Source organism: Belonocnema kinseyi, chromosome 2 (assembly GCF_010883055.1).
Source record: "Belonocnema kinseyi isolate 2016_QV_RU_SX_M_011 chromosome 2, B_treatae_v1, whole genome shotgun sequence".
Classification (NCBI taxonomy): Eukaryota; Metazoa; Arthropoda; class Insecta; order Hymenoptera; family Cynipidae; genus Belonocnema; species Belonocnema kinseyi.
The window spans coordinates 2,217,855-2,236,029 of record NC_046658.1 but is presented as its reverse complement, the minus strand read 5'-3'; the positions used below and the strand labels follow the sequence as shown (position 1 = coordinate 2,236,029).

Here is an 18,175-nt window from a genome sequence, read left to right as displayed (position 1 = left end):
ATTGATTCCTTTACAGACTGTAACCACCTATCTCACGGTTGTGAGACGTGGTTATGTCTGTAAAGGAATCAATACGACGATCCAGCAAAAGCCTCGTGGACCCTAATAACACGGAGCGATCCAAGGACAACCTCCTTCTGCATTTTTCCCGCATATATATATATATATGATATATGGCTTGAATGTTTTTAATATTGTACCTTTGTACATTTTGAATTAACTTTTTTAACCCTGAATAATACTACATTTTCTATTTTTATAGCTAATGTTCCATTTATTCTTATAGATGGAAGATTATTGAAAAATTGCAATGCGAGGTACGGATCTTTCGAAGGTATGCAAGCTGAACTTCAGGCATATGTAAATGCTCATGTTGAATCTAGTTTTGAATATTTGCTAATGTCCACACATTTTGGAAATTACGAAGCTAATCGAGAAGGTTTTAAAGGATTATATCGTCAGTTATCGGACAGCGCATGGGGGAAAGCAATTGATATTATCAAATTCATCACAAAGCGGGGAGGTAGAATGAATTTTAATCAGCTCCCACACTTAAAAAAAAATGTAAGTAGAATTTTTAATATATTTTTACACAGGCATTCAAGTTCAAAGGATTTATATATGCATACAAACCTTAAATATGTTCAAAAGTCATTAAGGGAAATGCAATATAAGCGATTTGCAAAGGAAGTGCAATACTGTAACACGGAGTTTAAAGACATTTTCTCGCTGAAAAAGCCTAATATAAAATAAAAAGAACTCGCGTCTCCAGGCGTCCTTGCTAAAAGAAAGACCAACGACGACCGTCTTCTGCATTATCACCGCAAGTGTCTTAACATTTTCCTGACACTCTGGGATTTTCAGAACATGGTTGGTTTTTTAAACTTAAGGAGAACTATGTTAGTTCTCGAGTGCGAATAAGAAACAATTGTAGAGAATATGAATTTCCAATGTATGTGAAACTTCTTATTTTCGACAATTGGCTCTATTTTTCAAAGAGCGTTTAGGGGAACGGTATTAGTGCTAATACAGTAAGAATGGCAAGTGTGCATGACATGCTCTCCAGCTTTCATAGGAAATATCGTAACTCGTGTAACGTAAAATGTGGCGACGGTATGCTAAAGTAGAAATGACACCGTTTAATCTGGGTGAGTTAAGAAAAGAAAACATTACCTCATGGAGCATCGACTTAGCCATCACATTGTTTTGGAAGATGCCGTGCATCTATTTTTATAGGAGCTGTTCGCGAAAGTTATTATCATGTACTTTCTTAATCCTTGTCTTCAAAAGTGAGTATTCTAGATGAATAAGAGTTGTTCCATCAAAATCACCCCTGATATTGAATTCAGCACCAAGTGTTTGAGAAGCCTCCTCCGCTGCTTTGTACACTAACGCTCCTTTGCCCACTTCTTCGTGATTCCTGACCATTTTAAGAAGAGGGTCTCTTCCATTTGCAACTCTATCTGCTGTGCCCAGAATAATCCTGTTTTGAAGACATTCAAGATTCAGTATTCCGTGACGACCTAGACGGCGTGAAATATAAAGGCGGGGAACAAAATACCGATGGTGCATGCTTTTGTTCATGTGCATAATCTTTCGTGACCTGATATCAAGGGATTTGAGCTCGTCCTGCGTTCATGGGATAACTCCAATTAAATATTGTACTATTGGTAGGGCAAGCATGTTCGTTGCAGATACTTTTTTCTTCGCTGAGAGTTCCGAAGACCAAATCCGTCAGATGAGAAATTTGTATTTTAAGTATTATTTACAGATGTCAAATCCTAAATGCGGCACTCTGGCACGTCCAGGTATTTAAAGGGTTCGTGATTTCGCCCTCAAAGACACCTTTCTGAAAGGTCGCGTTGTTCGTTGACACAATGTTTTTCAGATCAGGTAATAAATCTAGTCTTTTAAAGTAGCATCAAGCTCTCAACTATACTCCTCATGATGTGCGTATGAACCTTTGTGCTTTAAAATACGCTATGAAAGGTTGAATCGAAAGCTTTACGGTAATAAATCCAGGCCACTGATAGGTAGCGCTGGTAGAAGGCGGCGTCTTCGGAGACACATCTATCGATGAGTAAGTTCACCTGGCATCCTGCTACGCCTTTCTTTGAGCCGCATTGTTTGTATATCTTTCGCCATACAGGTCCGATTTTCCAAACAATCCTGTCATTTATGATAGCTGTGAAGATCTTATACATTGTGTTCAGACAAGTGATTGATCTGTAATTCTTAGGTATAGCTAACTTGCCCATATTTGGCAGCACCATTATGCACCCTATTAACAACCACTCTGGATGCTGGAGTTCGTAGACTTCTCTCAAAAATGCTTCGACATCCTGTCGTATGGGGGGATAGTCGACGGTAACTGAAGGATCTTAGATCTCTACTCTGCTCTAGACTTTTCCTAACTTCAGATAGTACCCGCATTCTGTCAACAATACGCTGTCGGATGGTCAGCAGCTTTGACTTGCTGAGTGTGTCATGACGGATCCGTAATTCGCGTGCGTACTGTTGAATCTTGACGTTGAAATTCCTGCTAGCTGTTATTTAGTTAATCGCATGCTGAATGCGGGACTACCAGCCTATCTTTGTGCTGTGCTGACTTGATGCATTATTCTTTTTGGCTTATGTCTACGAAGCTCGTCAACCAATTCAGTCATATCTTTGGGCTTGAGAGAAACTTACATGTTGATGTTTCTCCGTGTCCTCAAACATCGCTCTACCTTTATTGGATGCATATCTGCGAATGGTCTTATTTCCGCCTCTATTCCTCTATTGCCGATTTGGTTTGGCTGCCGTAGAGTAGGCGATCCGCTTACATATCCCATTTTCCGGAGCTGTTCGACATAGTTACTCCGTCGTTCATGCGAAATTGCGAGAGTTCTGAGTTTTTTGCACCATAGAGCATGCAGCCGTGCCATGTAACTTGCTTGTTCAAGGGCTCCTCCTCCGCTTGGTGATGAAATCAAAACCAAATACAGTTAAATACAGACATAACGCCCTGGATATATCCCTTCCGAGAATTCTCGCTGCACCGGGATTAGGGTGAGAGTAGCGTCGGGGTGGGGGGGATGCTATGCTCACTCAGCCATGAGAAACAAGATCGTTGTTGTAAGGCGCTATACGTTAACGGCCTCGGAAAAGTATTGTATAGACAGAGGGAGAGTAAAAAGAGATGCCCGATCTATTACAGACATCGGCGTCCCACTGGAGTGTTTTGAATCTGAAACTGTCAAGTGTTTACTCAAAATAGTAAAAACTGTGTTTTTCGTTGCAGTTAATATAATATTTATGAAAGGAAGTGATTTTATGTTAAATATCTTCTTTGTATGCCTTGTTATAAAACTGCGTAATAGGAAAAAATGCATACTTTCCATTTGAGCTATTGAGTATCTGGACCGATGATTCAAGAAAAAGCTCTCTTTTTAAACGAGATGCTTAATGCCCCGCAAATGTTTAAAGTGCGTAAGCGGGAAACACATTTATTTTAACGTTTAACAGCAACCTTCCTTCTCGTTTCCATTAAATATGTTGTTTCGCCTTGTCTCCGTGTTAGAAAAACAATTTCCTAAATGATAACAAGCGATATTTCGGGTTTCACTCGTGTAAAAAACTACGAATTTTGCCGACGTTCGTTCACTTCGTCAGGTCTGACCTGAAACTGAGGTATCAGGTTCTGTTGTTCTTATGTATAACCTCTACGATGCTTGTGATTAGCCAGAGCGCCCACCGTGGGGACTAGGCGAACCTGATTGGTTAACCAAGTCTTTTCATTTTAAAAAGTCCGGGAGGACGGAAAGCCAAATCGGATTGGTATTATATTCATTGTCCCTATTGATGTTATTAGGGTGTTTCAAGATTTCGATTGCTTCTCTATGTTTTCTTGGAAAGATGTTGTGTGTTTTTGCAATGACTGTTCTGTCAAAAAAATGTTATGTCCTGTTTCGATTGTTTTTGAGATGGGTGATAGTGGCAGGAGGCATGTAGGTATCTATTTTTATGCGTAGTTTTTGTGTAAACTTCAAGGCCTAATGTGTTATCAGATTTTTTGTAAACTAATACGTCTAAGAAACACCCTAATAACATTAATGGGGACAATGGATATACTACCAATCCGATTTGGCCTTCTGTCCTCCCGGATTTTTCAAAATAAAGAGACTTGATTGGACAATCAGGTTCGACCATTCTCACGGTGAGAAGCTCTGGCCAATCACAAGCATCGTAGAGAGTATATGTAAAAACATCATAACCTGATACCTCAGTTTCAGATCAGCCCTGAAGAAGTAAACTGCAATGTTCACGAAACTTCGGCAACATTCGTAGTCTTTTACACGAGTGAAACCCGAAATATCTCTGGTTATCAAAATGAATCATCGTGAAAGCATTAAATCTATAATTTCCTAAATATTTATTACCACGCAGTCAAATCGAGCGGAAACGGTTCATACGTCCCTGATTGCTTACGTTCGGAGGGAACACTCCAGTTACTGTCAACCGTCCGTGTAAACCAGAGGAGGTCGAAGCATTTTTTAAAAAAGTCTATGAAGTCCAGCATCCACTAAAAGAAGACTCAAAGAACATAAATAACCTCAAGGTCCTGTGCAATGCCCTCTTATTACCTGAAGGAGAATGTTTTCCCATCACTAATAAGGGGGTGAAAAAAGTATTAAGTGGCATGAAGAACTATTTCGCTCGGGGACCAGATGTTATCAAAACCTTCTGGTGAAAATTAGAAAAGCCTTTTCCTGGGGCAGTAGGTAGAGGGGCGTACAGTGCTCCTGCCAAAGACGGCCAACTTAGCTGATCCGAAGAATCAATCACTTGTCTAAACACACGTCATAAGATCTCCACAGCTATCCTAAATGATAGGATTGTTTGGGAAATCGGATCTATATTGCAAAAAATATGCAAAGAACGCGGCTGAAAATAAGGCGTAGCAGGATGTCGGAAGAATCTGCTTATCGATAGATGTGTCTAAAAAGATCCTGCATCCTACCAGCGCTACTTATCGATGGCCTGGATTTATTACCGAAAAGCTTTCTATTTAACCTCCCATAGTCCATTGGAATGCCCAAAGGTTCTTCCGCACATCGTGAGGTGCATAGAGACATTGAAGCCGCTTGGGAAAACCAGATTTACTATCTCATCTCGAAAACATTGTGTGACAACTAACAACTTCGCCTTTAGAGAGGCGTCTTTAAAAGTTACATCATGAGCCACAATCCTCTTTTACTTCACACTATTGTCACTATGTGTCGCACTTTCCTATTCCAAAGGTTAGTTTTGGGACAATCTTGAAAATTGAAAGCATGAGATAACTCATGTATTTTACATGGATGATCTTGAAATCAATGCTAAAATCAAAAGGCAACTACACCTAGCTCTAGTGACTGCTGAGGAAAACTCTCAGGAGTTTGGAACGGAATTTGGGTTGGAAAATGTGCCATGGTTTATTTGAAGCGAGGAAAACTTAATGGTATACCCGAAGATCCTGATATCGCCGACAGAAGTGTTATACGGCACCTTGACGCTGAAGAGACCTATTCATACCTGGACGTTCCACAAAAGTCGCATTCAGGTCGCAACATCGATTAAGAATGCCCTCCGATGTAAAAATAAATGTGCGATAGCAAAGGTACAACTGAGATAAAATATTTAACTGATCTTGAATTATATTCCACTGAGAAGTAGTGAATTTTCAGAGATTAGAATTTAAAGAAACAGGTATGAATCTCGGATGACAAATGGGTAGTAAAGGATAGACAGTAGTAGGCTAAGGATATAAAAGTGGGGATTCAAAGGGATAGTATTAGAACTATACTGGAAAAGAGGTTGACGAAGATCGACGGGAATATGCGAGAGGTATGCTGGTATGGGGAAAAGGTATTTGAAAGAGATAGACGTAAGTCTGGACTGAAAATGAGATAGAACCAGATAAATGGGCATACTCACAAGAAAATAGAGGAAGATAGAGATAGAAACAGGTGTAGCTAGATAGAAAACAGAGAAAGATGTAGTTCTGGATAAACAATTTATAAAAGTAGGCAGGGGGATAGTGGATGGACGAGGGATAGGCTGGGATAAATAAACTGAGGAGTAAGCGAACAAAACATGATGAATTGATTTTAGACATTTATTTTGCAATAGTTTGTTGCCAATCGAAGATACAGTATTAATAGAGAAAATGTTAATTTGCACATCTTTACGAAGAAATAATTTTTCCATATCAATTATAAATATACTCCAAAATTCATAATTTCTTTTTAGAGTGTGAAAGACAAATATTTGCGACAGTAAATTGATGCTAAAAAATAGTGAAGATCATAAAATTAGATGTTAAGACCGTGGTTGCAAAAACTAGTGGTTTAAATAACATAAGTTGCAAAATAGGTTTACAGTTTAATATTCACAATATTAGTTCCTGAAATAGTGACGATATATCCTAGCTTGCTATTATCTTATTTAAGAAATAAATATTATTATATCAAATGTTGCAGCAAGAGTTTCTACAAGTAGACAAATGTATTTTCAAAACACCAGAGATAAAAGAAAATTTCAGATAGAATCTTTAGATGAAACGAACAAGCTGGTTATCAAATATTATCGCATCTATTAGCTTGTATTCATGCAGTTTTTATAGCAGTGAGAGAATTTCTATGAGCAATTAACAAAACAAAAAAAGTTTGAACACACTGAAATCATAAGTTTTCCAGGTGATAATAAGGTAAACGAACAAATGACTGATTGAGAACCATTTATCGGGAAAAAATTAATTTATATTAACCTACAAAATTAATGTGTATTTTTCTGAGTAAAGGGCATTGAGTATATCGCAATGAACACGTTTAAACAAACATAAATTCAAATCAAATAAAAAATAGCAAACGTAGGAAAAATGTAATCTTCGAAATGGATTCTATATAAGAACTCTCAGCTTACAATATTCGTAGAATTGATGCGCGCGGCTTCTTTTGTGATGCTGGGACCGTGTAACTAAGAGAGAGGCGGTGCTTAGTCTAGCCTGACGAACGGCATGAGAGTTGTACTCACAGCGCGTCAGTTGCATCAGGTAGCATCATGCTCCCAAATACATACAGTACTATTTATTAAATATTGTATATAAAAATAAATGCAGCTCTAACCTTTTTAGTAATAATTCAACTTTTCTGTTTCAATTATACTGTCAAAGTCAAAACCATTAAAAAATTTTGAACAGTTTCTTTTTTTGAGAAAATATATTCTTTGCGTGTTTAATAAGAACTAAAAAAAGCAATACAATTTTAAGATGATGATACGCTTAGAGTATTATTGTTTTATAGTTCCTCAAATTTGTTATGCCATATTTAATTTTGCAATTCTGTTACCAGATTCATCATCCACAACTTCCTAAAGGGTAAGATTAGAGGCACCTCATACATGACCAATTTTTCTAGCTAGAATCTATGTATTCAATTTTTTTATGGAACCGGCATCTGCAAATACTTTCGATGTTTTCGAATATTTCGCAGGTTATTGAAGAAAAATTACGATTATTTTCGGACAGTTTAAAGCTCAAAGTATTACTTAAAGAAATTTTTTTACTTACCGATTTTAGGGCAACAGTGGCCTTTGTTATTATCTTCCTTAGGAAATCTTTAATCTGTCGCTTAAGGGTATTGGGTAATTCGACTTAGAATTTTTTCGGTTGTACAACACTGTCTTAATATATTTGCACACTTAGGCTTTTTAGAAGAAAAGAAAAAAAACTTGCCAAGTATCCGGCATCTTGCATCATCCTGGCGTCGATAACATTTCTGAAGACTTACCCTCGTGCTGAGGAAATAAATATTTTGAGTGCAAATATTCATTTTCCGAAACACAAAAATGTAACAATAGCAGAAGCTAACTGCCGAAGGGTGAGAATCGTTTGAAAATTTATTTTCTCATGCATAACCTTGAAATCAGAGAAGCTTTATGGGAGGTCTCCTTATATTTCAGCTGTAATCAATAAAACATTTAATACTTTTTTTCATCATAAAATTGTTTTTCTGGTTTCGAAATTCCCAGTGGACGTGCAATTTAAGATACTCACTAAGCTTTAGATTCTTTTATGTTTCTCTCTCTCCCTCTCTCTCTCTCCCTCTGCCTATCAGTCTCTTTCTCTCTCTCTCTCTCTCTCTTACCCTCTTTCCCTCACTGACTTTTCTGGGTTGCAAATATTGCGATGCATGTTTTTGATGCCTGTCGCGGCATTTGCAGGCACGAGCGGAGCGAGTGCTGCTGGTCGGAGGCAGGCCTCAATTTTTTAATTTGTTGGTATCAATTTTTGACGTATATTCACTGACACATAAAAACACTGATCAATTCCAAGCAAGCAGCTGTGGAGATATACGGAGTGCTCCCAACAAGTACACTTTGCGCTACTGTGCATGCAATAAATAAGACGCTTCATTGGCTGCCGTTGCCGCGTTTATTTGGAAATTTTTAAAATACTATTTTTTATGAATAATTAAAAATCATTGTATTTTAATATATAAAGTCGTACGCCGATCGTTTTCAATTTATTCTGAGCATTTGGTTAAAAAATAAAACGATTGTTCGGTAAATAACAGTATTCAGTAAAATATAGTTTTTTATTTAGTGAATATTCCTTTTATTTTCTAACCCAATGCTCAGAATATATTAAAAACTAGACGCGAACTTTAGTACATTAAAATATACTTATTTTAAATGACTAATTATGAAGACAAAATTTTATTTTTTAACATTTCAAAATAAACGTGCAAACGGCCGCCAATGAAGCGCTGTATGTATCGCACGCGCAGTAGCGTAAGGCGCTCATGTTGGAAGCACTGATTATACGTAAAAACAAGAGTGACCACTGTTAGCTGGCTAGCAAACATGAATCGGTTTGCAGAATAGAATTTTTTGCTCGCGCTATTACAGAGAGCGTGCGTGTCATTTTTTTAATGCAAAAATCTTAAGCTTTCTGCCTTTAAATTGATGCTAAAGATACGTACTTTCGGCCAAAGTATGAAGAAAAATACATTTGCAAAAGCGTTTTGCCGTTCTACTTTTGGCGGCAGCTATCGTTATATTTCTCCGTTTCAGAAAATAAATATTTTCACTAAAAATATTAATTTGATCAGCCCAATAGTAGCTCTTGAAAAATTTCATCGACTACAGGATCTTCCAAGACCTCGGATATTTTATGAGTTTTCTTTCTTTGCTCGTGAAAAACCAAAGAGCAAATGTATATGGAGAAAGTTCCGTACACATAAATAAATCCAACTTGAGTTAACTCATACTCTTAGCCAAATAATTATTTCTACCTTGTCTTGGCATGGATCACCTTATTAAAAAACTGTTTTCCTTTTACTTTAGGCGAAAGATTCCCGAGTTCTAGAATTGAATGAACTGAACAGTCTAGCAAAGGCGTTGGATACTGAAAAACAATTGGCTGAAGAGGCCCTACGACTTCACGCACAAACGCAAAACCATCCGAAGCAGGACGCTTCAGTAGCACATTATTTGGAGGAAAAATTCATGGAGTCACAGGCAGAAACTATTCGAAAGTTAGCAGGACATACAAATGACCTTAAAAGCCTTTTAGCTGACAGAGATTCATCTCTTTCTGTATATTTGTTTGACGAATATCTTAAAAAACAACTTTAAATCACTAATTTTTTCGTTTGAAGTTTTTCTGTGAATAGTATTTTCGTATAGTGGTTACTGCATATTTTTGCGTTATTCAATGTTCTCCCAGTATGAAATGCATAAAAAAGATTCAGATATTATTCTTTAATCGATATCAAAAAGTATTTAGGTTATCTTTTTATAATCAATTACGTGCTAATTATTTAATTGCTATGAAGAAAATTATATTCGCTATGAAATGGGAACATTAATAAAATATGCTTAATAAAAATAGGTGTATTTTGTATTCAAATTAGCTCTTAGGTAATCCAAATATGGTCCGCCGAAAGGCCTGTTTGGTTGGTTTTCCTTGCATAGGTGGCTGAGAATTTTTGCATTAGATCAACCGAGAGAAAATGGTTACGATTTTCGTATGGCAGTACCTCGAAAAACGAGTAGGGTGCGATCGTCTTACCTACTAGAATTTGTTTTGTAAAATGATATAAATCATTTCACCATAGTATTGTGAAATAGTATGATCAGCCTCAACGCCTAACTGAATGTAGAATTGCGTAGGGTTATTTGCTGAAACCGCATTCGGACTTTGCGTAGTCACTGTGGAAATAAGACCGGGCGTGGTTTAAGTGATTACAAAATGCTGATTAAAAAATGTTGAAGGCTAAGAAATGTTGCAGGGAATGTGCAGTTTGCACTGTTGCTATGCAGGAAGTTTGGATGTTAAATTAATGTATATCTAATAATCAACGAAAATCCCTCACACCTGTGATGTAAGATTCCACTGTTTAGGCCAGCTAAGAATAATTTTAACCTACCCATAGAAAATCTCAAAATATTCCCAGGCGAAATAGCCTGGCCCGTTTCAGGCTATCTGCAGGCACGATTTGAATGATTTCGTTTCAAGAGATAGAGAGATGTGGGTCATTTTAAGAGTAATGAGACGATCACAGAATGGTCCTATTGTATTCGTCACGTACCGGGTGGGCCGTGTTATTTACACTAGTTGACCGTCACCAACCTGACTCTCTTTTTAAATTTTTATTCAAATTATGTACACTTTTTTTTAATTGATGAATTATCTCCTTATGCATATTTTATAATTATAACTTATATACTTTGTAACAATAAACTTACCGTTTACTTATTTTTGTCCTCCCTACATCCCACATCTAAAATTTCGAAAAGCCTAAACGGAAACGAAAGCTCAACAAGTTTATTGGGCTCGAGGCGCGTATGCACCAACAGGCTACGCAATAGTTACCTCAAGGGGACGTGGGCGGGGTTTAGGGGCCCAGGCTAGATTAAGCCCTCTGACGAGTGATGGTAGAGGTAGTGGATCAGTCGGATACAGAATTAAACCAGCATAGAATTTAATATAGTATTACCTACATCTTACTCGTGGGTTGAAAAAACAGTAAGTAGGAATAATATTGAAATAATGATGAAATTTAATTTACATGGTTTTCCTATTCGTCAGCAAGTTTACAAGGGGAATAATCTCCCGAGAATTTACGCGATAGCTAAGTATAGAAAATTAATAAGTGCTCGATCGAACAGCCGATTCTCCAAAGGCGATTTTAATTCATAATTTTCAATACGTCAGCTTGGTTTTCTACATAACCTACAAATACCTGAAAACGAAATTTTTACACGATGTTAAGTGTCCGATAGCTAGAGAAACAAAAGCGTTAAAATTCGGCTAATAAGCTTGCATTGTGATTAAAGTTAATATTAAAAAAGGCCATATTGGCTTCGTGAAAGCAATAGCTGCGATGATGAGATCAAGACTCAAACAGCAAAAATGTAATAACAAACTTTTAGTGCGAGAAAACAGAGATGAGACCGGGTCCGTCCGGGCTTAAAAATTTTTTGAGAGCTTAATAATTAGTACTAGTAAGTTTTTAGCGCATTTCACACCGGCTTTTAGCAACGAGAAAAAAAGAGCATAGAGCGAAAGCAATCAAGATTAGTTGGTCGCCAAGTTCGCGGTCTCGTCTCTTTTCGGCGAGTTTCCCGACACGGCACTGATTGGCTGCTTGCTCCGCGCTGTCCTGGGATTGGTTGTTTCAAATCACGACTCGCTCTCTCCGCTAATGATGCCTGTTTTAGAGAAGGATGCAGGGGCGGCTTAATGACTGCTCTGTAACTAACAGAAAAAAATATCTACAGGGCAGATCCGTAGTATTTCCGGTGAATGAGGAAGCTCTCGTCCTCTCTGGAGCGAGAGTGTCCGCATTGGCAAAACATGCGGCAACAAGTCTGGGACAATCAGACCTGCTTCTCATTCTCATCACGGGAGTCTTGAAGTAGGTTGGGCTCTCAGTCCAGTGCTTCAAGCGTCGAGGGCCAGCAAACGGAAAAGCGGGAACCAGATTCAAATTCAAATCTCGATTCCTAATTTAGTAAAAAAGTAAAAGTAGATCCCAGTTCTCTGAAGGCCCTACAGAGTTCTGAAATCCCTCGTTGTCCCCCGTTGAGAATATTGATGAAGCAAGGTCATAAATGGTCCAGATCTTGGGTGCGACTGTATTTCTTGCCGTAATTCGAAGAGCAGCAGACCCTGGTCCGAAATCGGTACTAAACTGCGACATTCATCAATTCTCATTAAAGGCATGTGATACTTACAGTGTCCTCGGCTTTTTTCCACAAAAATGAATATGTTTAAAAACTGAATTCATAGATGCTATAAAATATCATAACGGACTTCCCAGGACTCTTTTTTGAGGGATAATAACAAAAAAATGTATTGTGTGAAATAAAAATGTTATGCATATGCATTATTTTCAGGTTACGTCATTTTTTATCTCTGCCTTTCCGATAATCTGGAAATTATTTATGAAATAAACTTTTTTGATTGCCTGCAAACAAGGTTAGTTCCGGGAGATTAGTTACTATGTTTATTTGTAAGACCAAAGGTTTTCGTACAAAAATATTGTGTAGTTTGGAAGTAACGCTCGGGTGAATTGTAACACACATAATCTAAAAATATACATGCACGTTGTTAGCAATATCAAAAATTTGTTGATAAAAAAACACAAAAAAAATGTGCGGGACGTCCGTTGGCATCTTCGCTATCATTTCCCAGATTTTGAAGGCAAAATATTTCTTATACTAGGAAAAAAGCCGGGGTATCTAACACTGAAAAAATCGATACTATTTCCTAAGCGCTATGAAAATTAATCAAATTTTACTAAATTAAAACTTTTTTGAATTATCCCACAAAAAAACCACAAAAAGTCTTGGGGGTACGCTCGTGGTTCGCCGAAGCTTACACGTGGTTGTTGATTACCCCGTAAAGCAGTGTCATGGTAAAGGTAACTCTCCTGAGGTATGCTGTGATCGGTGTAAGCGCTTTTCGTTCGAAAGTTCTGAGCGGTTACAAACTCGTGTTCATTGCCGCTGTTATTATATGTGGCATCCCAAATGTGATTTTCCGACAAGGCATAGTCGTCCTGTGGGTGATAGCGGGCATGTGGGGTGGACTGCTGTCAGAGTATGGCACTATGCCGGAACGGTTGGGGAGGGAGTCGGAGGTGGCGCGCAAGCTCGTTGCATTGACTGGCGACTCGACCGGCGAAGGGATGCTTCCTGTCGTGAACGCATGTGTTACGTGGGTACCGGTGCTGTGCGCTCGCGGAGTGGTGATGGACGTTCCATATTTAATAACACATAAATCACCAAAAATCAATGTAAATAGATCAACAAAATAATTCATGTGATGATTTTCATCAATAAAAAATATATATCATGATGTCATAAAATAATCAGTCAGTGTAATTATTGAATTGGTGTCAAGACAATATATCGACAAATCAGTAAATAACTTTGCACATAAATTTATATAGAAATTATATTCGATGAAAAAGACGAATTTTGCTCTCTTCAGTCAGAGCTGTTTTGACCTTGAACTCTATTGTTTATTTTCGTTCCCGAAATCCTCACGTTGTTGCGTAAATTTGTAACGATAAACTTACCGCTTACTTATTTTTGCCCTCCTCACGTCCCACATCTAAAATCGCGAAAACCCTAAACGGAAACCAAAGCTAAAAAGTCTGTCGTGCGCCAGGCACGCATGCGCCAACTAAATTACGCAATAATTACCCCAAGGAGACGTGGGCGGGGTTTCTGGGCCCTGGCTAAATTAAGGCTTCTGGCGAGTGATTCTAGAAGGGGTAGATCAGTCGGAAAAAGAATTAAACCAGCATAGAACTTAAGTCAGTATTAACCTAAATCTTATTTATGAATAAAAAAACAGCAAGCTGAAATAATGATGACATTTATTTTACATTGTTTTTCTATTCGTCAGCAAGTTTCCAAGGGAAATAATTTCCTAATAATTCCTAATTTTCAATACGTGAGCTTGTTTTTCTACATGACCTACAAATATTTGAAAACAAAATTCTTACACGAGGTAAAGTCTCCGATAGCTAGAGAAAATAAAGCGTTAAAATTCGTCAAATAAGGTTACATTGTAATTATAATTAATATTAAAAGCGGCCATATTGTCTTCGTTAAAGCAATAGCTACGATGACGAGATCGCATTTTCAAGAGCTTCATAATTAGTCCTAGTAAGTTTCTAGCACATTTCACACCGGTTTAAGGAGGTAGCAAGCGCAAATGCTTCCCGACTCGTGGCTGCTGAACGAAAGATAACGTGGCTGCGTGCGCGACGCTGTCCTGGGATTTGTTGGTTCGAATCTCGACTCGCTCTTTCCGCTCGTGGTGCATGTTTCAGAGAAGGATGCAGGAAAGGCTTAATATGTGCTCTGTAACTAATAGAAAAAAGTATCTACAGGGCAGATCCGTAACATTTCAGGTAAATGAAGAAGCTCTCGTCCTCTCTGGAGCGTCAGTGTCCACATTGACAAATCATACGGCAACAAGTCTAGGACATTCAGACCTGCTTCTCATCCTCATTGCGGAAGTCTGGAAGTAGGCTGGGCTCTCAGTTCAGTGTTTTAAGTGTTGAGGGCCGTAAGTTAGCTCCTGACTACCAAGTTCGTTCCCAAAGCCTAGAGAAAATGATCCGGAGTCATCCCTGGCTCTGGAGACATGTCAGATTTCCATTCAGGTTCCGGGAACATTGGAGAAAGCAAACGGAAAGGCGGGAACCAGATTCAAATTCAAATCTCGATTCTTAACGTGGAGTGGCAGCAGCGAGTATATGCCAGTTCTCTGAAGGCTTTACAGAGTTCTAAAATCCCTCGTTGTCCCCCGTTGAGAATATCGATGAGGCAAGGTCATAAATAATAAACAAGAATATCGTACGAGTTAATCCTATATTCCTGAAATAATCCTGAATGTGCCTTTGGAGTAATGTGCCACGTGCCGAGAGAACAGATACCGCCTCAAAAATAAAATAATAAATAAAATAAATTGATTAAAAATTTTGTCTTGTTACAACTTATATAAAATATTTTGGAGTTGAATTAGAGACCTGTTGTCTGTTTACGCGTGTTTCATTCCATTTACGATATACCCAGTGGGCACGAAATTAAGGAACGTAATTAGAACGTCCTAAAAACATTTCTTCGACGTACGAGGAAAAATTCGGTATTTGACATTGTTAAAAACTGTTCCAAGTCAGACTAAATAATGTTCTAAAAACGTTTTATGTTCGAAATATGTCTTTACAACGTTTCTGGAACATTGTATGATTATGAAACGTTATGTGAACTAACTAAGGACATTTTTGAGCCCTGCTAATGATCCAATCGTAGATTCTAAACATAAAGCAACAAAAACGCTTAAAACCGTCTACAGCACTCTGTAAACACTGTACAGAATATTATCATCAATTTAACTATGATAAAAAAATGTTAAAATTTGTAGCCAAGAAATTAATTATCACGATAGAAATATCCTCATAATGATCCATATTGCAAAAAAATGAGAATGCTGTGAATTTTACATATGATAATGATAATCTTAGCAACATATATTTACATGCAATAGAATCATGCTGTAATTTTCGGTAACTTTGCCATTATGGCCCTGCTTGAATTATTGTTTTTAACACAATTATTTTTCTGCATTAATGAAAACAAAAGTTAGTTGTAAGAAAATTCTGTAAAAAATGGAAATCTAAGCAAGTAAGGTTTTTAAAGTCAGCAGGCCGAAAAATAATCGTTTATTTATCTCACAAATTTGAAACTACTTTAACACATAAATGTAAAACACTTAAGTTACAAATACTGGATATTCATCACATATAAAAGACTATAGAAGAAATTAATTTTTTTTAGGAGGACGTTTAATTCGTACTTCTATTTAAAAATTGAAAGATTTACGGAAAAGCAAACTTCACTTCTTATTTTTCAAACAGAAAACTTTACAGAAAATTTTTCGAATAAATATATTGCAAAACGCTAAAAGTTGCCAACAGAAGACTAAAAATTTTAGAGAACCGTTTGTTATCTTAGAAGTAATTTGACTTTTACTTCTTAAAAATACCTAGTATCACAAATAATTTGGAATCTCAATCAGAAACTACTATAACAGATATTTAAAGAAACAAAAAAATGGTATCAATGACAATCCAGAATTCCTAATATTTAGAGCGGATAAAGGTAACGTTACAGTTATAATAGCCAAAATTACTTTTAAAGAAAAAGTATATATACATATATAGTAACGAAGTTTTTATTGTAAATTAATAAAAGGCTAAAAGTGTGTGAAACTTTCAGGGATCTCGCCGAAGCCCAGAGGGACTGGAGAAGTCACGGGTGGACTTAGGTTAATAATGCAATTATTCCGTTTGTGGCTAAGTATTTATTTGATATTAAAGTTAATAATATTAATGTTAAGTTGTGAGAGTATAGAGTAGCATGATTCGCTAAAGCGGTGCTATCTTTATCATTTAATATGGATCTTTCATGTTCTCTAATTCTAAACCATAAATGCCTTAAAGATTGTCCAATTCAAGCATGGCATTCTCTAGATAGTGTTTACTTTATGTAATTTATCTGTCAGATCTTTAACGCTAGGAAAAAGAATTTTATTAAATGTATTTTCAACAGAAATATCAATTCGTACGTTACCTGTTTTAGTGAAAATTCTTAAAAGAATTTCATCAAAACTATTAATAAATGGCATCACTATAATTTTCTTTTGATCAATAGTTAGTACATATGTATTTATTGTTTTTGTAATGACACCAATTTTATTACACATTGGGTGATGCGAAGCAAAGTTGAGAGAGCGTCCTGACCATACAGGTTTTCTATACCAGTTTGTTATAATTCCATTGTTTACTATTTCTAGTATTAAATCTAAATAATTAATTTTATTTTCTTTTGCTAATTCAATAGTGAATTTAAATTTTTCGTTTATAGAGTTACATTTTTCAAGAATATCATCGCCTTGATTTTTTTAAAGGCAAATAAGTTTGTCGTCTATATATCGGTAGCAGAAAATAATTTTATAGTTTAAGTTATTCAAATTTTCTTTTTCAAAACTTTCCATCACTATGTTTGCAGCTGCTGCAGAAATGGGCGACCCCATAGGAAGTACAAAAATTTGTTTATAAAAGACATGATTGAATTTGCAATAAGAAGATTTTAGGCATATACTGACAACTGCATGAAAGTCTTTTTTATTTAAAAATGTATGTACTTTCATTTCATTCCATTTTTTGTTAATTGAGTTTAAAATTAATTTCCAAGATATATTTGTATACATAGATACAATATCAAGTGATACATTACATAATTATTAGGTATAATAATATTATCAATTTTTTTCTTAAATTCCCAACTATCTTTAATGTGGTATTCAGTTTTGTCAACAATTTTTTGTAGAGACTTGGTTAGACATTTCGAAGTTTTATGTTTATGAAATTTATTACGATTTCTACATTGTTAGTGTTGTAAAGGAATGGAAAAGGCTCTCCTTTTACTCCGAAAACCGCAAGAACCAAAAAATATTTCTTTTTCGATGTAACGATTACAATATACTACCTAACCATATTATTAATAATTTAAATTTCAATATAAGATGCTTCTCCAACAAGGTATGTGACTCTGTAGAAAAATCAATATTTTTATTAGGTAAAACAAATTCTGCAGCAGGAAATTAGAGATATATGTATAGAGATTAATAATGTTCCAGACCATCTTAATTAACGAAAAAATTATTAGAAAAACTTCTAATCAATTTTTTTTTAATCTGCAAAACTGGACAACTAATGAGACCAATAAATTTGCACTAAATTTAATTGATAAATCTCTACTGAAATTGGAAAATCTCCGATCACAACAAAAATATAAAATAGTTACAAATCAAAATAAATGGGTTATCAACATGACTGATAAACACATACCTGAAGATGTAAAAGAAATGATAAGTCTAGGAGAAAAATTTGGTATTATTTTGTTAAAAAAATTTTTTCAATTGAAAAAATTATCACTCATATTGAATATACAATTAAGCATAATACAGTAGATAATCGAAATGACATTAGAAATAAAATTTCATATTGGACACAAAACTGGATTTACGATTATAAATTTAGTACAATAGATTTAAAAAAAAAAA

The 18,175-nt window shown here is 36.2% G+C and overlaps 1 protein-coding gene across 3 annotated transcripts in view; it reads left to right on the top strand.

Annotated features, from left to right (window-relative positions):
* The window catches only part of LOC117167431, a 47,642-nt gene extending 37,342 nt beyond the window's left edge, over positions 1-10,300 (top strand). For 2 of the 3 annotated variants that reach the window (XM_033352355.1, XM_033352356.1), the window contains 2 exons: positions 287-564; positions 9,370-10,300. In XM_033352355.1, coding sequence (XP_033208246.1) covers positions 287-564; positions 9,370-9,660 — 569 coding nt within the window. In that variant the 3' untranslated portion in view covers positions 9,661-10,300. The remainder of the gene's footprint in view (positions 1-286; positions 565-9,369) is intronic. The other variant, XM_033352357.1, reaches the window with a different exon arrangement.
* The last annotated feature ends 7,875 nt before the right edge of the window (positions 10,301-18,175 follow it).